General features: G+C 47.9%; 1 protein-coding gene across 5 annotated transcripts in view; it reads right to left on the reverse strand.

Moving 5' to 3' along the window:
• The window catches only part of ece1 (endothelin converting enzyme 1), a 560,453-nt gene that overhangs the window by 138,112 nt on the left and 396,081 nt on the right, over positions 1–26,260 (reverse strand). For all 5 annotated transcript variants that reach the window (XM_072478544.1, XM_072478542.1, XM_072478545.1 and 2 more), the window contains one exon: positions 4,636–4,760. In XM_072478544.1, coding sequence (XP_072334645.1) covers positions 4,636–4,760 — 125 coding nt within the window. The remainder of the gene's footprint in view (positions 1–4,635; positions 4,761–26,260) is intronic.

Raw genomic sequence — 26,260 nt, forward strand, 5'->3', positions numbered from 1 at the left:
AAAACTTCCTTCATCACACCATTGACGGCTGTGCCATCAGCTGTTCAATCTCCAAGCTCCAGGATTTTCTTGCCCAAATATCTTTGTCTTTTCTCCCTCTCTGTCCAGATACAATTCCTGGGATAAGGAAGCTCATGGACCCATTACTTGCCTAATGTTTGCTTCTTTGGCTTAAAGGTTGACCGTTTACACTCCTGCGTGGTACCTTGCGATGGTTTACGATGTTAAACGTAAGTTGTTGTTGTCCAACCACACGTTTCTACAATGCAGCCATTTCCAAAGTCAAACATCACAGCCACCGTACTTCCTACACCAACATCTCTCAAAATGGCCATATCAACGGCAAGTTATAAAACCTAGATGGTACTTCCAAGGCTGGGCACCTTGGCATTCCCGGACCCTGCACGTTAATGATGCCACAGAGCTGCCAGAAAGCCAAAATGGTCAAGATGTTAGTAAAGAAAATAGCTAGAACTGAGAATTAAAGGACCCCAAGATGTTGCCATGGCTTGACAATGGCAGCTACGAGGAGAGATTTGATAAGAGTCCCTTCCTGTTTATTCCCTTACTTCCCCGTTCTTTTATTTTTGCCGTTACATTTTTGATCCATGGATGATTTCTGGACATGCGTCTTTAAAGTGGTTCACACGAGAGCTGTAGACTGACTGGCACCAATGACAGAGATTGGCTGGCATTCAGTTTGATTTATTGGCTGCTGGCCAATGAATTGGCCCAAAAGGATGAGCTCTGCCCGGTAAGAGGTGGTGATTGGATCTGATCCCACTGAAATGTATCAGAGTTTTACGGGTTGAGTTTTTAGTTTCAGTGCATGTCCTGGCTGCTCAAAGTAAGGACTGCTGTCTTCTCCCATCTCCACTTTTCTCCAGAAGGGCTGTGTTTTTGAACTGGCAGGGAGCCTGGTTGAATCTATGTACAGGAGAACCATTACAGGATGTGCAAGCAAATTCCAGAACCGACCAACTCTCTCTACAGAAAAGGCAGAGGTCTGGAAATAAACCATGAACTGAAAACAAAGTTTGAGGTAAAGCATAGAGGCCTCTCCAGGAAATGTGGAGAGTAATACATTTCTAAACTACAGAGAAGGTCATTACAGGCTGCAAACCAAGGACTTTAATTTACAGGCTGGCTGTGAAGAAAGTGCACTAAACAACCACCATCGGAAGCTTAGGCTCTTATCTTTTGACTTTGATCCTTATTATTTTTCTCACCCCATGTTTGTCTTGGGTGTGTGTGGATAGAGGGTGGGGCAGTGAAAGTGGGCAATTGGTATTAGCTTGCGGTTAACCAGTTGTACTTACTGCATATTTCATGATAATTCTTGATGTAAATAAACAGTAATTGTGTTTACATTTACAAACCTGGCGACTGTAATTATTGGACAGCCAATGGCGAAAGATTGCGGCCATCTTAATAAGAATTATTAGCAAATTCACTTGTGTTGTGACTCCGGGGGATGTGGGGCTGGAGTTGACCGCGCACTAGCCCAGGGTGTCGTAACACTAGGGTTGTTTTCCTTAGAACAGAGGGGACTAAGGGGTGACCTAATTGAGGTGTACACAATTATGAGGGATCTAGACAGGGTAGACAGGAAGCACTTGCTTCCCCCTAGCTGAGGGGTCAATTACCAGGGGGCATAGATTCAAGGTGATTGGTAGAAGGATTAGAGGGGACATGAGGAAAAGCTCTCTCATCAAGAAGGTGTCTGTAATTCACGGCCTAAATTTGTGGTTGAGGCTGAAACACCCAACTCACTGAAAAGGTACCTGGATCTGCACCTGAAGTGCTGCAACCTGCAAGGCTATGGGAAGGATGCTGGACAGTGGCTTGGAAAGGAGTGGCTAGTTTCTTTTTTCTCTCTTTTTTTGGCCAGCTCAGACACGATGGGCTGAATGGTCTTTTTCTGTGCTGTAACTTTATTTTTTGGTTCTACGATGTTTGTGGCAGACACCCTTTATGGCCACAGATAGACAGGGGCAAAATCAGCAGGTGGAGGCTCTGGCTCCTCTGCATTTGTTGGATATGAACTTTAGTCCACTATTTTCCTTCTGCAAGAGGCCAACTGTCCTCGAGTGCCTGATCACAGCCTCTCCAGGGTCTTTATAATTAGAGAGGGAGCTGCTTGTACAGACAGCAAACTTGCAAAAGCCAAAAACACAGTACATCAACCACTAGCCATTGAAACATGGCCATTTCCCAATAAAGCTCCACTATAATCAGGACATTGCTTCAGCTACACTCTCCAACAGTTACATCATAGCTTAGAAATGTGTGATTTAATCACAGAATGAAATAAACTGCACCTGCCAGACCCCTTTACATAATCGCGATTAAATACAATCTCAGTTCTCTATTTATTTATAAAAACTAAATATATGGCGGAGAGGGAGTATGATGTACTGACACCTGTCAGCTTGGTCCAGTTGCTAACCCGCTGAACTCCGAGCCAGGTCATGGGCTTTAGCCCGATATGAGCACATCATCACCACCGGTGGCACAGTGGTTAGCACTGCTGCCTCAGCACCAGGGTTCGGTTCCAGCCTTGGGTGACTGTGTGGCGTTTGCACTTTGCCACCATGGGTGGGATTCGGATTACGACGTCTTGCGAGATCCCGTTAGATCTACTGGCAGCGAGGGGCGGTACGTGGTGTACTGGTTAGTACTGCAGCCTACGGCGCTGAGGACCCGAGTTCGAATCCCGGCCCTGGGTCACTGTTCGTGTGGCGTTTGCACATTCTCCCCGTGCCTGCGTGGGTTTCATCCCCACAACCCAAAGATGTGCAGGTACGGTGGATTGGCGATAACTAAATTGCCCCTTTATTGGAAAAAAAATAATTGGGTACTCTAAATTAAAAAAAAAGATTTACTGGCATCATAGCTTTGCTCCCCTGTTCGTTTGAATGGGGGCAGGGCATGGCCAGTAGATCGTGCCTTCTGTTTCTCCCTCTCTCGGTCTCTCTCCCTCTCTCGTTCTCTCCCCCCTCTCTCGGTCTCTCCCCCCTCTCTCGGTCTCTCCCCCCTCTCTCGGTCTCTCCCCCCTCTCTCGGTCTCTCCCCCCTCTCTCGGTCTCTCCCCCCTCTCTCGGTCTCTCCCCCCTCTCTCGGACTCTCCCCCCTCTCTCGGACTCTCCCCCCTCTCTCGGACTCTCCCCCCTCTCTCGGACTCTCCCCCCTCTCTCGGACTCTCCCCCCTCTCTCGGACTCTCCCCCCTCTCTCGGACTCTCCCCCCTCTCTCGGACTCTCCCCCCTCTCTCGGACTCTCCCCCCTCTCTCGGACTCTCCCCCCTCTCTCGGACTCTCCCCCCTCTCTCGGACTCTCCCCCCTCTCTCGGACTCTCCCCCCTCTCTCGGACTCTCCCCCCTCTCTCGGACTCTCCCCCCTCTCTCGGACTCTCCCCCTCTCTCGGACTCTCTCTCAAAAGCTTCTCTCCCTCTCTCTCTCAAAAGCTTTTCTCCCATCTCTTTCTCTCTCACTCGGTCTCTCTCTCAAAAGCTTTTCTCCCTCTCTCTCTCTCTCAACAGCTTCTCTCCCTCTCTCTCAAAAGTTTCTTCCTCTCTCTCTCTCTCTCTCAAAAGCTTATTTCTCTTGTTCTTGGGAAAGCTTCTCTTGTGAGCATCAACACGAAAGAAACCTCGATATTTAACCTGACTTTTCTTGGGATTTGATTCTGATCCATTTTAAACCTCTGTACCTACTTTTTGAGCATAGAGGAAATGCACAAGAAATGAAAGTTGAAAGGAGACTTGATAGAGGTGTACAAGATCCTGAGGGGCAAGGACAGGGTAAATAGTGAGAAACTGCTCCACTCACGAGGGCATCAAAAACTAGATGGCACCAATTCAAAATAATGGGTAAAAGGTGTAGAAATGATGTGAGGAACTATTTGTTCACCCACAGGGTGGTTGGAGTTTGGAACAAACTTCCTGAAAGAGTGATGGAGGCAGGTTGAATCCAGGTATTCGAAAGGGAATTGCATTGCTATCTGAAAAGAAAGAATGTGCAAGGTTACGGGGATAAGGCAGGGGAGTGGGACTAGGTAGAATCGATGGGCCAAATGGACTCCTTCTGCACTGTTAAAGATTCTTCGATTCTGTGACTGATAATATCTTCTGTGATGGCTCACTGTCAACACACCCAATCTCATCTCCATGGCTTTACCTTCCTCTTTATAGTTTATCTTCCCTTTGGTCAGGAAGGGGAACATTAGTTGACTTCCCCTTCCAGAATATAACCCCAGTCAGAGCAGCTAGCTCACTAAAGACCGAGGAACAATCCTAAGACGTTGCAACACTCTTGGAAGATGTTCGTGTGCTATAGTGATCACAATTGGACCAGAGCACAGCATGATGTAACAAAATTGGGGGGGGGGGGGCGGAGGGTTGAGAGGAGATGAGCTGTCAGGGGCTCAAAACAATCATCATCATCCCGAGTCCAAGTAACTGAAAGGAATATAAATATATCCACAAGGTTCTTAGTACAGGATCGATAAAAACAATGTCTTGATTTAACATTGAGGCGAAGTATCCTGCCTGAAAATCAATTGAGAGCTGACAGAACAGTATGTGTGGGAAGGTTACACAGTGATGAGGTTGTCCTAGTGTGCTGTCACTACTTACTTTGTTAATGATGTCGAGAAGGGGCTGCCCTTGCAACTCTTCAATCTTCTGCTCGTTCATGCAGGCCTGATAATAACGCTGGGATTTGCGTTCAGCTTCACTTGTCGTGTTCAATGTCGTGTTTTCTGGGGATGAGAGAATTTTCTTTTTCAGAGCTGCGCCTCTCAAGAGTGGCTGAATGAACACAATGCAAGACTCAAAACATTTCTAGACGCTTCAGAGTTCATTAAAATTTACTTGCAAAAATGATCATCTGTTCATGCTCGTTTCATAAACTTGCCCCCGTTGTCTGTGCTTACAGGGGGAAAGCAAGCACAGGAAGAGGACATTCAGCCTATTCGATCATTCAATTTGACCACCACTGATGGGCACCTCAACTCCATTCTCCCACCTTTGCTTCATTTCCCTTGATAACCTTTACCCCCAAAATATTGAACATTTCAGAGCTGCACAGTGACGCAGTGGTTAGCACTGCTGCCTCTCCATGCCAAGGTTCCGGGTTCGATCTAAATATTGAACATTTCAGGGCCGCCCAGTGGCATAGTGGTTAGCACTGCTGCCTCTCGGTGCCGAGGTCCTGGGTCCGATCTAAATATTGAACATTTCAGGACCGCACGCTGGCGCAGTGGTTAGCACTGCTGCCTCTGGGTGCTGAGGTCCCGGGTCCGATCTAAATATTGAACATTTCAGGGCCGCAAGCTGGCGCAGTGGTTAGCACTGCTGCCTCACGGTGCCGAGAACCCAGGTTCGATCTCAGCCCCGGGCCACTATCCATGTGGAGTCTGTACATCCTCGCTGTGTCTGCATGGGTCTCACCCCCACAACCCAAAGATGTGCAGGGTAGGTGGACCAGTCAAGCTAAATTGCCCTTAATTGAAAAAAATAAGAAATATTGAATATTTCAATTCACCCAGAACCCATAACCTTTTTGAGGGAGGAGAAGACTCGCCTTCCACCAGCCAGTGTGAAGAAAATACTTCCAGATTTCATTGGTCAATGAATGATGATGTTATTTGATGTTACTCTTATTAAGAGTGGAGGAGCTCTCCGTTTGGCATGGTCAATGTCTATGCTTCATTTATCTTGTCGTTCTTTATGAGAACACGCTGCGTATCAACTGACTGCTTCATTTCCTGGCTTCACAACCGTGATCTACACTTTAAACACACCTCACTGCCTGTAAAACACGCTGGGACGTCCCAGTGTTGCGAAAATCTCTCTAAGAGTGCCAATCCTTCCATTCTAATTTTTCACAGAAACATCCAGCAAATCTTTTTCTGTTTGTGAACCCAAGGTGATGAATGAGCTGCATTGACGCAAATCACAATAAGAGTCATCTTTGTCCAGCTGGGTATTTATTTAAGTGACCGGGTGCAAATGGTAACAAGACGCCAAATTACCAAAGTTGTTCTGCCTGAAGGAACGAGTGATATCAATCTGGATTATTTTGTTCCATTTGTACATTCTTGCCTGTTTCTCAAGATTAATATGGGAACACAATGCTAGAAAATGCTACACATAGTTCAATTCTGTTGATCTTGGCCAACGCTCTCAGCTTTCTGGCTGGTGTTTTTGACTCTGTCCAAGGACATGGAAAAGACTGTACAAACACTCTCACACCCTGCCTGCCACCCCCCAGACTGGACATGCACAATGCTGCAGGAGTGCTGCTGTGCTCCTTGCAGTGGGGACACTTCGCGGTCAGAGATCCACCATTAATGGCCGTGCCATCGCCCACGCAGGCCCTGAAGCTCTAGAGTTCCCTCCCTAATTCTCTTCGTCCTTCTCTCTCTTCCATTAGAAGTTCGTTGAAACCAATATCTCCTTTTCAGACCATAAGACATAGGAGCAGAAATAGGCCATTTGGCCCATCGAGTCTGCTCCGCCATTCAATGGGATCATGACTGATCTAATATAATCTTCAACTCCACTTTCCCGCCTTATCCCCATAACACTCGATTCCCTAACTGATCAAAAATCTGTCTATCTCAGCCTTGAACATGGTTAACGACCCAGCCTCTACAGCTCTCTGTGGTAAAGAGTTTCACTACCCTCAGAGAAGAAATTCCCCTTCATCTCGGTCTTAAATAGGTGACCCCATCCTCTGGTCCTAGACTCTCCCATGAAGGGAAACAACCTCTCAGTATCCAGCCTGTCGAGCCCCCTGACAATCCTATATGTCTCAATAAGGTCACCTCATATTCTTCTAAACTCGAATGAGTACAGGTCTAATCTACTCAACCTCTCCTCATAAGAAAATCCCTCAATGTCCTTTTATGACTTGGTGTCAAATTGTGTTTGATTGCATTCTGATGAAGCACCTTGGGATGTTTTATTATGTTACGGTGCTCAGATAACTAAGTTGTTGGTGATGTTGTGTCACTTCCCAATTATTCCTGTCAGTGAGATTCTGGTGACAATGTGGTAATGTAATTACAGAAGGTCACACTACAATGGAGCTGGAGTGGGATTCCTATTTAACGCAATGTTCCTAATTATTACTAAACCACCCAAACTGTGAAGACATTTTCACGAGGCAATTAGTAAGGAAGTACTGCTGACATTGCAGACACACAATGTCACCCGGAGGAAAAGCAACTATTTCTGTGACTCAAGGATACAGTGCAAGCTCACACTGGGTAAACAGAGGATCCAATTAATGCTCCCAGTTAATTCAGGAGTAGTGGTTTGATTAACTACTGAGAATCTAGGGCAGGATGGTGGCGCAGTGGTTAGCACCGCTGCCTCATGGCACCGAAGACCTGGGTCTGATCCTGGCCCCGGGTCACTGTCCGTGTGGAGTTTGCACATACTCCCAGTGTCTGCGTGAGTCTCACCTCCACAACCCAAAGATGTGCAGGGTAGATGGATTAGCAACGCTAAACGGCCCTTAAATGGAAAAAAATAATTGAGTACTCTAAGGTTAAAAACAAACTGAGACTCTACTGCCCAGTAACAGGCCATTTTGGCTCCCTGCTCTATACCAGTGTATATACTCCACACAAGCCTCCACCACCCCCTCCCCTCTCCCGCACTCCGATTGTAGTAAGGGTTTCAATTCATGGGGTACTGCCATTGTGTTATCAATGTCCATTGAGCAGAAACTGAACTGGACCTAGCCATATAAATATTGTGGCAAAATAGCAGCTCATAGGCTGGGAATTCTGCGGCGAGTAACTCACCTCCTGACTCCCCAAAGCCTGCCCACCATCTACAAGACACACGTCAGGAGTGGAATACTCTCCATTTGCCTGGATGAGTGCAGCTTCAACAGCACAAGAAACTTGAAACCACTCAGGACAAAGTAGGCCATTTGATTGGCACCCCTTCCACTAACATTCATTCCGTCCACCACCGACGCACAGTGGCAATCGTGTGTCCCATCTAAAAGATGCACTGTAGCACCCTCTAAACCCACAACCATCACCATCTAGATGGACAAGGGCAGTAGATATATGGGAATGCCACCACCCAAAAGGTTCCCCTCCATGTCACCCGCCATCCTACTTGTGCCAGGATTTTGCAACTTCGTCATGATATATCTCCCGTCAACAGATGGGGTGAGCCATTTAAATTCCCATTTATTTTGACAGGAACGTAATATTCCGCAGGGTGGTGCGGAGTGAGGGGTGTATAAAATCCTGGCCTTGGAAATATATCGTCTTTCCCTCACTGTTGCTGGTTCAAAATCCTGGAACACCCCCCCCCCCCACCCTCCCAAACAGCAATGTAGGTGTACCGACACCTCAGGGCCTGCAGCAGTTCAAGAAGGCAGTTCACTTGGGCAGTGGTTAGCACGGCTGCCTCACGGCACTGAATCGTTGACAGGCACAGGTGAGGTGCCTGAAGATTAGAAGCCATGATGTGGAGAAGCCGGCGTTGGACTGGGGTGACCACAGTAAGAAGTCTTACAACACCAGGTTAAAGTCCAACAGGTTTGTTTCAAACACTAGCTTACTGCTCCATTCACCTGAGGAAGGAGCAGTGCTCCTTCAGCAGTGATTTGAAACAAACCTGTTGGACTTTAACCTGGTGTTGTAAGACTTCTTACTGTGAAAATTAGAAGGTAGCAAATGTTGTGCCTTTGTTTAATAAGGGCCGCAGGGAAAAGCCTGGGAACCACAGATCGGTGAGCCTAATGTATGAGGTGGGTAAGTTGTCAGGAGGTATTCTGAGAGACAGGATAGAGAGGCAATGACTGATTAGGGAAAGCCGGCATGGCTTTGTGCTTGGAAAATCATGCCTCACAAATTTGATTTGAGTTTTTTGAAGGGGTAACCAAGAAGGTAGATGAGGACAAGGCAGCCTATGTTGTCTACGTGGACATTAGCAAGGCCTTTGACAAGGCACTGCATGGTAGATTTTTTTATCAGGTTAAATCTCACTGGTTCCAGGGTAAGGTAGCCAATTAGTACAAAATTGGCCTGACGACAGAAGACAAAGGGTGGGTGTAGAGGAGTGTTTTTCAATCTGGAGGCCTGTGAGCAGCGGTGTGCCTCAGGGATCAGTGCTAGGTCCACTGTTATTTGTTACTTATATTAATGATTTGGATGAGAATTTAGGAGGCATGGTTAGTAAGTTTGCAGATGACACCAAAATTGATGGCACAGCGCACAGTGGAGAAGATTATCTAGGATTGCAACGGGGTCTTGATCAATTGGGCCAGTGGGCCGATGAATGGCAGATAGATTTTAATTTAGTTATATGTGAGGTGCATTTTGGTAGATCGAATCGGGGCAGGATCTACTCAGTTAATGGGAGAGCGTTGGGGAGAGTTATAGAACAAAGATCTAGGTGTACAAGTTCATAGCTCCTTGAAAATAGAGTTACAGGTGGACAGGACGGCGAAGAAGGCATTCGGCATGCTTGGATTCATTGGTCAGATCACTGAATACAGGAATTGAGACGTCTTGCTGAAGTTGTACAAGACATTAGTAAGGCCACACTTGGAATACTGTGTACAGTTCTGGTCACCTTATTGTAGAAAGGATATTATTAAACGAGAAAGAATACAGAAAATATTTACTAGGATGCTACCGGAGCTTGATGGTTTGAGTTATAAGGAGTGGCTGGATAGACTGGGACTTTTTTCCCTGGAGCGTAGGAGGCTTAGGGGTGATCTTATAGAGGTCTATAAAATAGTGAGGGGCATTGATAAGGTAGATAGTCACCATCTTTTCCCAAAGGTAGGGGAGTCTACAACTAGATGGCATAGGTTTAAGGTGAGAGGGAAGGGTCCACAGGGGCAATTTTTTAATAAAGAGGATGGTGAGTGTCTGGAATGAACTGCCAGAGACAGTAGTAGAGGTGGGTACAATTGTGTCTTTAAAAAGCATTTAGACAGTTATATGGGTAAGATGGGTATACCTGGGAAAGGAGGGATGTGTTTTGTTGGGATGAGTTTCACATCAGCTGTGCTGGGAGCAGTGCCCTCTTGAATCGAATAACTAGGGCTGTAAAAAAGGCTTTCCACTAAAAGGTTGGGGGGAGGGTTCAGATAAAGGGGAAGTTATGCAGAGAAAAGTCAAGGTCATGGAGCAGTGAACGATTTGGATAATGATAGGGAGTGTGTGACAGGACGGGACAGAGTTTATGGTAATAATATATCAATGAATAGGGTCAAATCAGGGTTACATATGTCACAATTAAAGACATGATAGCTGAATGTATAATGCATTCGTCATAAGCTTGATGAATAATGGCACAATTCAGATAAGTGGATTTGATACAATGGCAATTATAGAGACATGGAGCGAGGGAATGGACGGGGCTCCATAAGTGGAACTTAACGAGGCTGGTGGAGGAGGCCAGGGAGGATCTTAAGAGGTGGGATACACTGCACTTAACGTTGGCGGGGAGGGTCCAAGTGGTGAAAATGAATATTCTGCCGAGGTTCTTTCTTTCTTTCAGGCTCTCCCGATCTTTATACCAAAAGCTTTTTTTCGGAAAGTGGACACAATCATCTCTGACTTTGTATGGGCGGGGAAGGTGCCGAGGCTGGGGAGGACCCTGCTACAGAGCCCGAGGCAGCGGGGGGGGGGGGGTTGGCGATGCCAAACTTGCTTCATTATTATTGGGCGGCGAATGTGGACAAGGTGCGGCGGTGGTGGGAAGGAGAAGGGGTAGAGTGGGTTAGGATGGGGGAGGAATCTTGTAAGGGGTTTAGTTTGAGGGCTATGGTGGCGGCAGCAGTGCCAATGGCTCCAAGTAGGTATTCAGGGAGCCCAGTGGTGCAGTCCACGGTGAAGATATGGAATCAGCTGAGGAGGCATTTTCGGGTGGAAGGGATGTCGATGCTAACGCCGCTGTGCGAGAATCATGGGTTTGAGCCGGGGGGATGGATAGTATATACAGGAGGTGGAGGGAAGTGGGGCTGGTCATGGTGAAGGATTTGTATTTGGAGGATGGGTTCGCCAGTCTGGAGGAGCTAAGGGAGAGGGTAGAGCTGCCGAAGGGTAGTGAGTTCCGGTATCTATAGGTTAGGAAGTTTGCACGAAAGGTCTGGAAGGGGTTTCCTAGATTGCCGGAATACACCCTGCTGGAGCGACTGTTGCTTCCGGATATGGAAGGGGAGGGAAGAATTGGGGGTATATATAAGTGGCTGGGGGAGCAGGGAGGCGAGCGGGTGGTGAAGATCAAGGAGAAATGGGAGGCGGAGTTGGGAATGGAGATCAATTGAGTATGGAGTGAAGCACTGCGAAGGGTAAACGGGACCTCCTCTTGTGCAAGGATGAGCCTGATACAGTTTAAGGTGATGCACAGGGTGTATATGACTCGGGCCAGAATGAGTGGGTTTTTTCAGGGGGTAGCAGATGAGTGAGAGAGGTGTGGGCAGGGGCCAGCGAATCATGCGCACATGTTTTGGGGTTGTGAAAAATTGGGAAGATTCTGGGCGGGTGTGTTCGCGGTCTTAGCCAGGAAAGTGGAGGAGGGAGTGGACTCTTCCACCCTTTGGTGGTGATATTTGGGGTTTCAGAGAAGCCGGAGTTCATGGAGGGGAGGAAAGCCGATGTCTTAGCCTTCGCCTCTCTGATTGCACGGCGACAAATTTTGCTGGAGTGGCGGTCGGCATCGCCACCGGGGGTAGCAGCATGGTTGGGTGACCTGTATGACTTCCTGCGGTTAGAGAAGATAAAGTATGAGTTAAGGGGCTCAGCAGCAGAGTTTGAGAAAAGGTGGGGGATGTTTGTGACCGTGTTTGAGGAGCTGTTCGTAGCAGGGGGGTGGGTGAAAAAGGAGGGAAATCTGTACAAACTGTATAGTTGATTGTTGGGAAGAATGTTTCCCGGGTGTTTATTTGCTGTAACCTACTTTGATACAAGTTTGAATAAAATGCGTTTAAAAACAAAATTATAGAGACATGGGGCGCGATTCTCCACTCCCGCGGCAGTTGGGAGAATCGCCTGGGCCGTCAAAATGTCCCGTGATGCCGGTCCGACGCCCTCCCGCAATTCTCCCAAGCGGCGGGAACGGCCCCGTCGAGTTCCGTGGGCCGCACAATCGCCCGAGACACCCAAAATGGCGATTCTCCGGCACCCCTGCTATTCTCAGGCCCGGATGGGCCGAGTGGCCAGCCCAAAACGGCGGGATCCCCCCCGGCGCCGTCCACACCTGGTCGCTGCCATTGGGACCAGCGCGGGAACGCTGGGGGGGCGGCCTGTGGGGGGGTGGGATCCTGCACCGGGGGGTACCTCAAATGTGGGGTGGCCTGCGATCGGTGCCCACCGATCGTCGGGCTGTTCTCTCTGAAGGAGGACATCCTTTCTTCCGCAAGATCCGTCTGCCATCTTCTTTCGGGGCGGACTCAGAGAGGACGGCAACCACGCATGTGCTGGTGACGCCAGTTATGCGGCGCCGGCCACGTCATGTATGCGGCGCCACCTTTACGCGGCAACAAGGCCTGGCACGTGTAGATGACACGGCCCCGCTCCTAGCCCATTATCGGGCCCTGAATCGGTCGGGATAGGGGCCGTTCCGTGCCGTCGTGAACCTCGACGGCGTTCACAACGGCGTGGGCACTTCGGCGCGGGAGTGGAGAATTCCGCCCCATGGTTGCATGGTGAACAAGGTAGGGAACTGAATAATTTGTGTACTTGACATTTTGAAAAGACTGACAAAAGAGACACGGTGAGCGGGTAGTCCTGATAATAAAGGATAACACAAGGACGATAGTGGTTGTATATTCATAGTGTTTCCTCACAAGCAGAACAGGGGCACTTTAAGAGAACTATTGCATGATGTGACTGGTCGTTTGCACGGGCAAACGGGCAGTCTAATATTGCAGCCTGTAGTGTTAACATCTTTGAAATAAAACTCTGTTTTGATTGAACCTCCAAGACCTGCAGATTCAATCCTGAATCCATCACATGGATACTGGCGATGAGGAAGGTGAGCAGTGTTTGCAGACACCCAGATCAATGCCCTTTTGGCAGGGTGGTACCCCGGCACTGCTGGTGCCACCCAGGCAGTGACACCTGGGTGCCAGCCTGGCACTGCCAAGGTGCCCATGTGGCACTGCCAGGGTACCAGACTGGCAATGCCACGGTGCCATGCTGGCCTTTTTTATGTGGTGGTGGTCGGGCGCCCTGCGTGGGTGTTGGGGGGGGGGGGGGGTTCTGGGGGTGGTCGGGAGCCCCATCATTGTGTGCTGGGGCTTGGGGGTGGTGTCAGGGGTTGCTTTAGGGGCTCTGGACATCGGCACGCCATTTTTAAATGTCGTCCCGATCTCTCACTACACGGAGGCGATCCAGCGAGCGGAGCTCCTCAGTGCAGAAAGTGGGGCTATAGGCAGCCTTAGCCACGTGTTCCCCACCAAGGGCCCCCATTGAACACGAGTGATGTTTAATAGCATTGTGTTTCTCGGCGTTGCAAGGGGCAGGGAACATGTGGCTAAACGCGGTCGCAATGGGACTTCGTTCCTATTTAGTCCATCGTGTGCCGACGTAGTGACATTTCACACGCTTGTTGGAAAAAGAAACAAGCTTCAGGTAAAAGTTACAGGAAACAAGAACCAATAAAACAAATGGCAAGCTGATTCAAGGAAAAAGTGTCCACGTGGTACTAAGAGGATGCGAGAAAGAACTCGATTCACAGTCCAAAGACGAATTGTCATCAAATGTACTAGCTATTTCTGGTGCCACAGACCGATATTAGGGTCACTCCATTACTGGATGGTTAGCTGGTGAAGATGGGGGTGGACACTGGTGCAGCCATCTCTCTGGTGCAAGAGACTGTGTATCAAGAAAAGCTTTGTCATATTGCTCTGCAACCTTCAAAGATAGTGTTAAAAACCGACACTGGAGAAGTAGTTCTGTTGAGGGACCATATTGATGTAACAGTGCAATTAAATGGAAAGGCAGTAATTTAACCTTGCATATAGTCAAAGGAAATTATCTGGCACTAATGAGATGAACCTGGGTGGAAAAGATCAGATAAATTAGGCCGAGGTCAATCTCATGACAGAATCCAAATCAGGCCTACCAAAAATCTTGAAGAAACTTGTCATTATCTTCAATGGTGAGCTGGGAAGCATGAAGGAAATCTCAGTAAAGCTGAAGATCAAGGAAGAAAGTCAGGTGAGATGTTTAAAGGCTAGCCTAGTGCCGTAAGCAAGCAGACCTAAGGTAGAGGCAGAATTAGAATGGCTGGTCAGTTCGGGCATCCTTGAACCCGTTTAATGTGAGTGATTGTGCTACGTCGATCATACCCATGATGAAAAGATACAGATCTGTATGCATTTGTGGCAATTTTAAAGTCACTATTAATCCTGCACTATGTGCAGAACAGTACCCTCTATCCCAATCAATGACCTATTCAGTAGGTTGACTGGAGTTCAACACCTCAGGAGAACGGATCTCAGCCAAGCATATCATCAAATGAACACGGGTCAGGACTCAACCGTTCTTGATGATTGTGACACATCATTTCGATATAAAAGATTAAGATTTGGCATCACTTCAGTGCCAACATTGTTCCAATGAGCTATGATAAAATCATAAGTGGATTAGACGGAGTCCAGTGTTCTCTGGGTATCTCTGCAATCTAGATGCCACACTCGAGATTAGAAGATTAAGAGTCCGAAAAGACAAATGTGAATTTTTCCAACCTTCAGTTAATATATGGGTCATGCCATTGATGCCAATTGACTGCATAAGTCACCTTAGAAAGTTAAAGCCATTACCGAGGCAACGGCACCTCAAAATGTGAAATGGAAAATGAAATGAAAATCGCGTATTGTCACAAGTAGGCTTCAAATGAAGTTACTGTGAAAAGCCTCGAGTCGCCACATTCCGGTGCCTGTTCGGGGAGGCTGGTACGGGAATTGAACCGTGGAAACAGTTTCTACTTTGAGCAAGTAGATAACACTCCTGTAACTGCAGGACATGTGAAGAAGCATACTAGAAGTGATCCAGTATTGTAGAGGTTATGGACATGGTGCTTCGAGGCAAGACTTCAGGAGCAAACCCTGACTTAAAGCCATATCTCACCCAAAGACTTGAGTTATCCGTATCTGCAGGTTGTCCCTTCTGGAGAATGAGAGTCATCATTCCACCATTATGAAGAAAATGTGTATTAAACTAATTACATGAAGGCCACTGTGGTCTTGTAAGGATGAAGGAGATAGCCAGGAGTTACTTTTGGTGGCCGGTGCCAGATGCCAAAATTGATGAGAAGGGGGGAGTGAGTGTGTTTGTCTTATGCAGAAGTGTGGAACCTGCTGCCATTAGCCCCGTTGCACCCGTGGGAATGGCCACAAGAGGCCTGGCAACGGGTACAAGTTGACTACACTGGGCCGCTGGAAGGGCGCTCGTTTCTTATTCTAGTCGATGCTCAATCGAAATGGCCTGGAATCAACGTCATTGGAGAAAACAATTGAGAGATTGGATGAAACCTTCAACAGATTCAGTTACTCTGGACAACGGGTGAGTGATAATGGACCGCAGTTCATAATTCAAGAGTTCACAAACTGCTTGAAGGAGAATGGAATTCTGGTGCACTCCTCATCACCCTGCCACAAATGGGCTGGCAGAACCTTTTGTACAGATGATGAAACATTCGTTAAAGATAACCAGAGAACGATGTTCATTGTCTAAATGCTTCAGTTAATTCCTGCTCACGTGCAGGAATACTGCACGGTCGACAACCCAAGTTTCTCCTGCATTGCTAATTGTTAAAAGTCAACTACGCACAAGAGAGTCCAAATCCAGCTGTGGACCTTCCTGAGAACCTGACGCTAACTGAAACAATTGGAGAAAACAGCACCTCAATTGCCAGTCAAACACTGAGTCCACCTCAGATCACTACATCGACTCCGGTTAAGATAACCACTGACGACGCTCACACCAAGCCAAACGCTCCAGAGGTTTCAAGAAATACTAAAGAGCAGATGCCAAAGGTTTGCCAACAACCACACAGAGAAAACAACCTCTGGACTGTCTGATGTATTGACTGTTGTTGTTGACTGATTGGTTGGCACGGTGGCTAGCATTAATGCCACACAGCGTCAGGGATCAGGGTTCAATTCCGACCTTGGGTGACTGTGTGAAGTTTTTTTTTCTTTTTTTAAAATTTAGAGTACCCAATTAATTTTTTCCAATTAAGGGGCAATTTAGCGTGGCCAATCCACCTAACCTGCACATCTTTGGGTTGTGGGGATGAAACCCACGCAGACACGGGGAGAATGTGCAAACTCCACACGGACAGTGACCCGGGGCCGGGATCGAACCTGGGACCTCGGCGCCGTGAGGCAGCAGGGCTAACCCACTGCGCCACCGTGCCTCCATGTGTGGAGTTTGTATGTTCTCCCCTTGTCTTCGTGGGTTTTCGCCAGGTGCTCCGGTTTCCTCCCACAGTCCAAAGATATGCAGGTTAGGTGGATTGGCCATGATAGATTTCCCCTTAAGTGTCCAGAAAGGTTAAGTAGGATTATAGCGATGGGGTGGGGTGTGGGCCTGGGTGGGGTGCTCCTTCAGAGGGTCGGTGCAAACTCGATGGGCTGAATGGCTTCCTGCACTGTAGGGATTTTCTGGATTGTTCACGTTGCTAATTGTTTATTGTGTCAGGGACCTATGATTTAACGGGGGAGGAAATGTTGTGTATTCAGTGTTTTTAGTGTTTCCTCACAAACAACCTCGTAGCTGAACAGAGACACTTTTAGAGAACGATTGCGTGACGTCAGCGGCCGTTTGCACGGGCAAATGGGCTGACTAACATCGCAGTCTGTAGTGTTAACATCTTCGAAATAAAGCCTCATGTTTTAGTTGAGCCTTCAAGACTTGCAAGCTTGATCTGGAATCCACCACAGTAGGAACTAGAAACTTGTGGATAAAGATAAGAAATCTCTTATTTCTCAACCAATATCCAATCCATTGAGCAATAAGAATGCTAAAAGCGATCCATAAATAACTCAACTGGATAAGAATACAGTGGCCATAGTCCCAGATGACCATTGGCTGCTTTCCCCTTTGAGCTGACTGGTGGTGATTGAACCCGAGGGTCCCCACACCTCAGGCGAGGGGCAATGTTCAGAAGGCAGGCCTTCATGAATAACCTCAGCCGGTACGGGAATTGAACCCACGCTGTTGGCCCCATTCCGCATCATGAACCAGCTGTCCAGCCAACTGAGCTAGACCACAGAGATTGGGGCACCCTTTTTAAATAAAATACATCTCGCTTCGGGGAGTACCTCCCCCCTCACCCCGTTGTCAGGTCCAACAAACTACTTTGACAATGTATCACTGACACAGTCCCTACATAGCCAACACAACTCCAGCAATAGCTCTGACCCAGCCTCCCCCTAACCAACCTGCCCCATAAATCCACACACTGGGCGAGAATATTTCATAGATTTTACAGTGCAGAAGGAGGCCATTCGGCCCATCGAGTCTGCACCGGCTCTTTGAAAGAGCACCCTACCCAAGCCCACATCTCCACCCTATCCCCATAATCCAGTAACCCCACCCAACTCTAAGGGCAATTTTGAACACTAAGGGCAATTCAGCATGGCCAATCCACCTAACCTGCACATCTTTGGACTGTGGTAGGAAACCGGAGCACCCGGAGGAAACCCACGCACACACGGGGAGAACGTGCAGACTCCGCACAGACAGTGAACCAAGCCGGGAATCGAACCTGGGATCCTGGAGCTGTGAAGCAATTGTGCTAACCACCATGCTACCGTGCTGACACCTCCCTGTTTCATATGTTCGTATGTTAAAGCTCGCACCTTCTTACTGTTCTGGCAGGCTCTTCCTGGCTCTAACCATGCTACAATGCCTCTCAATTTTGTTTGAGAGAGTTGGTCACTCTTCACCCCCATCTCTCCACACAAAAATACAGGCTGGCAAATTTTTGCCTGGCTATATATATATATATATACTATATATATATATAATATAAAAGTAATCAAAACAAAGAAACTGCAGAGGGCATGGGGGAGTGATTGAGTGATTTGGGGCCGTTTTCTGAGCATGTGCAAAGTTTCAATGAGAAATGCCTCAAAGTCACGAGAGAAAAATAGTCTTTCGATATCAGAAGTATGTTTGAATCCATCTGTAAATTTGGATTGGTGGCGGCATTTAGTCAGAAACATAATAAGGCGGATTGTATATCATGCATTGAATCGCTCAAAAAGGATATCGCAAATAACTCTCCTTCCCTCACTAACTCAATAAAAAAGTATATTTTGCCCACAAAATTTCAATCAAAGTATTGAAAATAAGGGTTGCTGGCACAGGCAAACTGACCCTCCAACCCTGTAAACCTAGTTTCAAAAGAAAATGTCACTGGGGAGCTGAATGCGTGAAAGAGAAGAGCTCTAAGAAATATATCCTGTGAGCCACTATCATGTCTCCATGGTGACAGGTTTACAGAGGCGAGGCTTTTTAAATGGGAAAGAAAAGCTTACAAAAAGGAAAAGGCAGTTCAGAAAAGGGGTTAATGGAATCAGAGAAAAAAAGACAAATGGGCATTTAGTCTGAACCCCCCCCCCAACCCCTTCACAAAGTGTTTACTAAAACACAGTTGGTAGGTTGGGTGTCTGGAATTAAAAGATCTTGCTTCGAACATGCACTATTTAATTCTGTGAAGTTTGAAAAACATCTTCTATTTAGTCTCCCCATCTGATGAAGGCCTCAACCCCTTCCATTGCCCTGAGAAGGTGCTTTCCTCCCAAGGATGTGGGCGCCGCTAGCTGGGCCAGCATTTATTGCCCCTCCCTAGTTGCCCTAGTGGTGAACTGCCTTCTCGAACCGCTGAAGTCCATGTGGTACAGGTACACTCACTGTGCTGTTAGGGAGGGAGTTCCAGGATTTTGACCCAGCGACAGTGAAGGAAGGGTGATACATTTCCAAGTCGGGATGGTGAGCGACTTGGAGGGAAAGGTGGGGTTCCCGTGTGTCTGCTGCCCTTGTCCTTCTAGATGGTAGGGGTTGTGGTTTGATGGGGGGGTGCTGTCTAAGGAACTTTGGTGAGTTCCTGCGGTGCATCTTGTAGCTGGTACGCACAACTGGCACTGTGCATCAGTGGTGCAGGGAGTGAATGTTTGTGGAAGGCGTAGCAATCAAGCGGGCTGTTTTGTCCTGGATGGTGTTGCGCTTCTTGAGTGTTGTTGGAACTGCACTCATCCAGACAAGTGGAGGGTATTTCATCACACTCCTGACTTCTGGCTTGTAGATAGTGGGCTGGCTTTGTGGAGTCAGGAAGTGAGTTACTCGCTGCAGCAGTCCTAGACTCTGCCCTGCTCTTGTAGCCACAGTATTTTTATGACTAGCCAAGTTCCGTTTCTAGTCAATGGTAACCCACATGATGGTGACAGTGGGGGATTCAGTGATGGTAATGTACCCGAATGTTAAAGGCCAATGTTTAAATCCTCTCTTGCTGGAGATGGGCAATGCCTGGCACTTGAGCAGTGCGAATCTTCCTTGCCACTGGTCTTGAACTAAATGGTTGTTATTTCTACCAATTCACAAAAGGCCAGAGAGCAACTAAACCCTTGAGAGCAGGTGGTTCAACATTCCAGACCAGTCTATCCAAAGCCACTGATTGTGGACAAGCGCCCCCACCCCGTGGAATAACTGGGACTTGCACCTGCTTCCCAATAGTAACTGTGACAGTGAAGCCCCCCCTCCCTGGCCACTAACACAGATAGTGGCACACCCTCCTCCATAGTAACCAGGAGAAACCCCTCTCCCCATAGTAACCGGGAACAGACAACACCCTCCCCCATAACAACCGGGAAAGATACCACCCTCCCCCATGGCAATCGGCCCGATACTCCTCCCCTAAAGGAATTGTGGCCAACACCCTTCCCCCCATTGGTACCAACAGATGCAACAACAGGTCCGGGAGGCGAGAGGATAAGAGATGTGAATGTTGGGATCACACATTGAAGAGATAGGCCAGGGGGCATCAGTCCAGCGCCCGTAGCTGTCATTTAAGCAGCCCTGAAGTGTAAACAGCTGTACTGAGGCTGTGCACATTTGGAACTGAGCTAAAGTCAAACTTTGTGCGAGGACCAGGAAAGATTAATTGAAAGGAGGACAATTGCCAGAGTTATCCTTGGCTGACTAAAGCCACACAATGGATCCTTTTATTCTGTCTTTTAAAAAAATATAAACATAAAGTACTAAAGTGATTTGTGAAGAATGAATAATGTAAGCCTAATTAGCATATTGGATATCAGATCTGGTGACTGCTGTATTGTTTGCTAATTCAGTCACCCAGTGTCAATATCAAGCATACGCAAGTCAGGCATACAACTGCTAAGTAATGCTTATTCAAAATTATTCCTCTCCCTCCAAACACAGAAAAGCATCGGTCAGGTTGTCTTCCACACCCACACCAGCCATACCAGGCATTTTCTGACCACGATTGCCAGTTTTGTGCCACTTAACAGCAAATTTGGGCCTTGGCATCAATGGTGAAATGTCTTATCGACACTCAATGAGAAGGTTCACACTGTTTGATGCGAGCGCTTTACGGAATGCTTGAGTAGTTAACTGGAGTGCCTAGGGTGCCCTAAACTGAGCAAATGTCTGAGCCTCCAGGCAGTAAGTGTAAAAGACAGGGGAAATTGGAAGCAAGGATTAATCCCCAGAAACACAAAGTTGGCTGAGAGTCTACCAGGCGCTTGCACAGAAACATTTTGATGCATTTGTCAAATAAATTTCTAGACGCTAAAGGTTTCAAGGGATATATTGAGAGTGCATGAGGAGTATGGCGTTGAGATAGTGGATCAGCCATGATCACACAGAATGACGGCGTAGGCTCGAAGGGCTGAATGGCCTGCTCCTGCTCTTATTTTCCATCTTTCTATGTCTGTCACATGTTCTGTCATTCAGCACATATAGAAATGCCAGCTAGCAGCAACAGTCTTGTACAGAGCCACGCCAGGCCAATTCCATTGCTTCTTGCACACAACTCGGACTCTCGAGGTGGAAATTGATCGTTTGGGAACTGAAGGTTATGAGAGTAAACTTGCTCAGAATATAAAAACAGATAGTGAAAGTTTCTACAAATACATAAAACAAAAAAGAATGGCTAAGGTAAATAATTGTCCTTTAGAGGATGAGAGGGGAGATTTAATAATGGGAGATGAGGAAATGGCTGAGGAACTGAACAGGTTTTTTGGGTCGGTCTTCACAGTGGAAGACACAAATAACATTCCAGTGACTGATGGAAATGAGGCTATGACAGGTGAGGACCTTGAGAGGATTGTTATCACCAAGGAGGTAGTGATGGGCAAGCTAATGGGGCTAAAGGAGACTAGTGATAATTTACCAAAGTTCATGAGACTCGGGGGTGGTCCCGGCGGATTGGAAATTAGCAAACGTGACACCACTGTTTAAAAAAGGAGGTAGGCAGAAAGCGGGTAATTATAGGCCAGTGAGCTTAACTTCGGTAGTAGGGAAGATGCTGGAATCTATCATCAAGGAAGGAATAGCGAGGCATCTGGATGGAAATTGTCCCATTGGGCAGACGCAGCATAGTTTCATAAAGGGCAGGTCATGCCTAACTAATTTAGTGGAATTTTTTGAGGACATTAACAGTGCGGTAGATAACGGGGAGCCAATGGATGTGGTATATCTGGATTTCCAGAAAGCCTTTGACAAGGTGCCACACAAAAGGTTGCTGCATAAGATAAAGATGCATGGCATTAAGGGGAAAGTAGTAGCATGGATAGAGGATTGGTTAATTAATAGAAAGCAAAGAGTGGGGATTAATGGGTGTTTCTCTGGTTGGCAATCAGTAGCTAGTGGTGTCCCTCAGGGATCAGTGTTGGGCTCACAACTGTTCACAATTTACATAGATGATTTGGAGTTGGGGACCAAGGGCAATGTGTCCAAGTTTGCAGACAACACTAAGATAAGTGGTAAAGCAAAAAGTGCAGAGGATACTGGAAGTCTGCAGAGGGATCTGGATAGGCTAAGTGAATGGGCTAGGGTCTGGCAGATGGAATACAATGTTGACAAATGTGAGGTTATCCATTTTGGTAGGAATAACAGCAAAAGGGATCATTATTTAAATGATAAAATATTAAAACATGCTGCTGTGCAGAGAGACCTGGGTGTGCTAGTGCATGAGTCGCAAAAAGTTGGTTTACAGGTGCAACAGGTGATTAAGAAGGCAAATGGAATTTTGTCCTTCATTGCTAGAGGGATGGAGTTTAAGACTAGGGAGGTTCTGCTGCAATTGTATAAGGTGTTAGTGAGGCCACACCTGGAGTATTGTGTTCAGTTTTGGTCTCCTTACTTGAGAAAGGACGTACTGGCACTGGAGGGTGTGCAGAGGAGATTCACTAGGTTAATCCCAGAGCTGAAGGGGTTGGATTACGAGGAGAGGTTGAGTAGACTGCGACAGTACTCGTTGGAATTTAGAAGGATGAGGGGGGATCTTATAGAAACATATAAGATTATGAAGGGAATAGACAGGATAGATGCGGGCAGGTTGTTTCCACTGGCGGGTGAAAGCAGAACTAGAGGGCATAGCCTCAAAATAAGGGGAAGTAGATTTAGGACTGAGTTTAGGAGGAACTTCTTCACCCAAAGGGTTGTGAATCTATGGAATTCCTTGCCCAGTGAAGCAGTAGAGGCTCCTTCATTAAATGTTTTTAAGATAAAGATAGATAGTTTTTTGAAGAATAAAGGGATTAAGGGTTATGGTGTTCGGGCCGGAAAGTGGAGCTGAGTCCACAAAAGATCAGCCATGATCTCATTGAATGGTGGAGCAGGCTCGAGGGGCCAGATGGCCTACTGCTGCTCCTAGTTCTTATGAAGGTTCTAATGATTAACCTGACAAGACGGACTTTGCACGCTCAATAACTGGCAGTGGGAGCGATCACACGTCGAGATGGGGGTGCCCAATGTCTTCGTAATCACTTATCCCAGTGATTAGAACACTGACGTACACAAGGCAGATTAAGATGTAAATACCGACGGACATTCCTGCCCAACCAATCCCAAAGTTCCAAGAACGGAATTACAGTGGTACACGGTCTTGTTCCAAAAGCAAGATGCCGCCCACCCAAGGATAGAATCATAGACTTTACAGTGCAGAAGGAGGCCATTCAGCCCATCGTGTCTGCACCAGCCCTTGGAAAGAGCACCCTACTCAAGCCCACTGCTCCACCATATCCCTGTAATCCCACCTAACCTTTTTTGGACACTAAAGGCAATTTATCATGGACAATCCACCTAACCTGCACATCTTTGGGCTGTGGGAGGAAACCGGAGCACCCGGGGGAAACCCACGCACACATGGGGAGAACGTGCAAATTCTACACAGACAGTGACCCAAGCCGGGAATCGAACCTGGGAACCTGGAGCTGTGAAGCAACTGTGCTAACCACTATGCTACCGTGGTGCCCTTAAACCAACTGAATGTGTGGGTATTTTCTCTTCCCCTTCCCTACGCTGTGTATGTTCACATCGATACACAAACTCAAACCATATACACACAAAGTACACACAGTATATACACACTCACTCCATAAGGTAAACCCACCATAGTCCCAAATGACCATAGGCTGCTTTCCTTTTTGAGGGAGAGAGCTGTCCGGTGGTGATTTAACCGGAGGATCCTCACACCTCAGATGAGGAGCAAGGCTGAGAAGATGGGGCCTTCATGAATAACTTCAGCTGGCACGGGACCTGAATCCACGCTGTTAGCCTTGCTCTGCATCATGAACCAGCTGTCTAGTCAAGCGAGCTAAACCAGCCCCCCATTCAGTAACCTATGGCTCCCATTTGAGTTCCCCGACAGCACACAAAACAAGGAAAACTTACTCGTGGGAGAACATTTCCTCAGGTCTCTTGCTGCTTGGCCAACATAACCTGGATGCAGGGTTGGCGGAAACCCCATCAATGCTGACACGACACCGAAGGCATTTCAGACCATGGGTGAAAGCCAGTTTGTAACCGGATTTCCTTTTACCAAACCGTGGTGAAGGAGAGTTTGGTAATGCAATGCAGAGCAGTGTGCGCAGGGCGTCATCGCCAAGGCCACCCATGCTCTGCACAAGTACAGCTCCATCTTGACTTGCAGTTATAGAATAATCCCACACACTTGCAGACCATCACACCTGTCAAAGGGCTATCTGGCAAATATTTGTCTTTTCCAGTAATACATATATATATATATATATTCCATTCGCTTTTGAAAGTTATTATTGAATTTATTTCCACCACCCTTTCAGGCAGCGCATGTCAGATCATATTTCACTAGATTAAACTCAGTCCCCTGACCTCTTCTTCCTCCTCCTCTGGCCTTTTGCCAATGATCTGAAAATTCTCAGTCCTTGCACTAACAAACTGACTGCTGTAAAAACACTTTCTTCCCATCTCCTCTATAAAAACCTCTCAGAATTTTGAGCACTTTAATGATATCTTCCCCTGACCTTCACTGCTCAGGGGCTGTCTCAACGAGCCCAGTCCCTCCACGGAATTCGTGTCCCTCATACCAATCGATGAAATCTCCTCGAACAATCATCTCAGTCACGTAGAAAACATTCTTCACACTCAATTCTGCGGCCTGTTTCCCCTCCGTCCCTGCTAAAATTAATTTGGCAAGGTAAAATGCTTCCCCTTTCATTCTCCGCACGCTACTGCCGTTGACTTGGCCGCAAACGCTCTACGGTTTAGGCAAGGTTGGCTGCAAACACTTTACTGTTCAGGACAGGTTAGTAAGTCACCGACAACACCAGGCCAACAGGGCAAAGTATCCCTTCACTCTGAGGAAAATTGCGCTGTGTGCCCAGCTACCAAACAGAATCCTGGAATAAAAGATCTGGCACAGACCTCAGCAAAGTCAACTTATACTCTTCAGGGCCTCAAATAATTTTTTTTGCTGGTGTTTATTTAGCTCTCATTACCTAATCGCCTCACATGGCGAGCTGCCGGACAGATTTACATTCCTAGTCTGTGGAAACAAGGGCGTGTCCTATTTGTCAGCAATGTTGAAGTTAAACAGTTGATAAACATTATCCCTTTCTGCTTCAGAGCTTTTCCCTTTTGAACATGGATTTACTGTAGGTTTTGGCAATGCCCACATCATGGGCGAGATTCTCTGACCCCCCGCCAGGTCGGAGAATCGCCGGGGGCTGGCGGGAATCCCGACCCCGCCGGTTGCCGAATTCTCCGGCACCGGAGATTCGGCGGGGGCGGGAATTGCGCCGCGTCAGTTGGCGGCCCCCCCCCCCCCACGATTCTCCGGCCCGGATGGGCCGAAGTCCCGCTGCTAGGATGCCTGTCCCACCGGCGTGGATTAAACCACCTACCTTACCGGCGGGACAAGGCAGCGCGGGCGGGCTCCGGAGTCCGGGGGGGGCGCGGGGCGATCTGGCCCCGGGGGGTGCCCCCACGGTGGCCTGGCCCACGATCGGGGCCCGCCGATCCACGGGCGGGCCTGTGCCGTGGGGGCACTCTTTTCCTTCCGCCTTCGCCACGGTCTCCACCATGGCGGAGGCGGAAGAGACTCCCTCCACAGCGCATGCGCAGGGTTGCCGTGAGCGGCCGTTAACGCTCACGCGCATGCGCCGCCCGGAGATGTCATTTCCGCGCCAGCTGGCGGGGCATCAAAGGCCTTTTCCGCCAGCTGGCGGGGCAGAAATTAGTCCGGCGCGGGCCTAGCCCCTCAAGGTTGGGGCTCGGCCCCCCAAGATGCGGAGGATTCCGTACCTTTGGGGCGGCGCGATGCCCGACTGATTTGCGCCGTTTTTGGCTCTGGTTGGTGGTCATCGCGCCGGTACCGGAGAATTTCGCCCCTTATCATACAAAAAGAATGCTTCTCAATGTCAAGTGCCCTGTAAAAAGCAGGTGCTGAAAGACTTGCCAAGAGAAAGCCAACAAAACCTAGTGCAAAGCTCGGAGACACCAGGTACCCGGCAGCTACAAAAGGTACTGAGGCCCAATTCACCTGGAGGCCCTTGTAATAGGGCGAAGACTTCGAAAATTTATATAGTGGGCAGGATTCTCTGCTAGCTGACGCCAAAATCAGGAACTGCGATTTGCGGAGAATAGCTTCCGATGCCAAAAGCGCGGCAGGCAGTGATTTGATGCCAAATTGCGATTCTCCTCACCTCGAAAACGGCGTCAATGCATTTCACTCTGCACGTACAGTAGGCACTGTT

Source organism: Scyliorhinus torazame, chromosome 16 (assembly GCF_047496885.1).
Source record: "Scyliorhinus torazame isolate Kashiwa2021f chromosome 16, sScyTor2.1, whole genome shotgun sequence".
In the NCBI taxonomy this organism is placed as follows: Eukaryota; Metazoa; Chordata; class Chondrichthyes; order Carcharhiniformes; family Scyliorhinidae; genus Scyliorhinus; species Scyliorhinus torazame.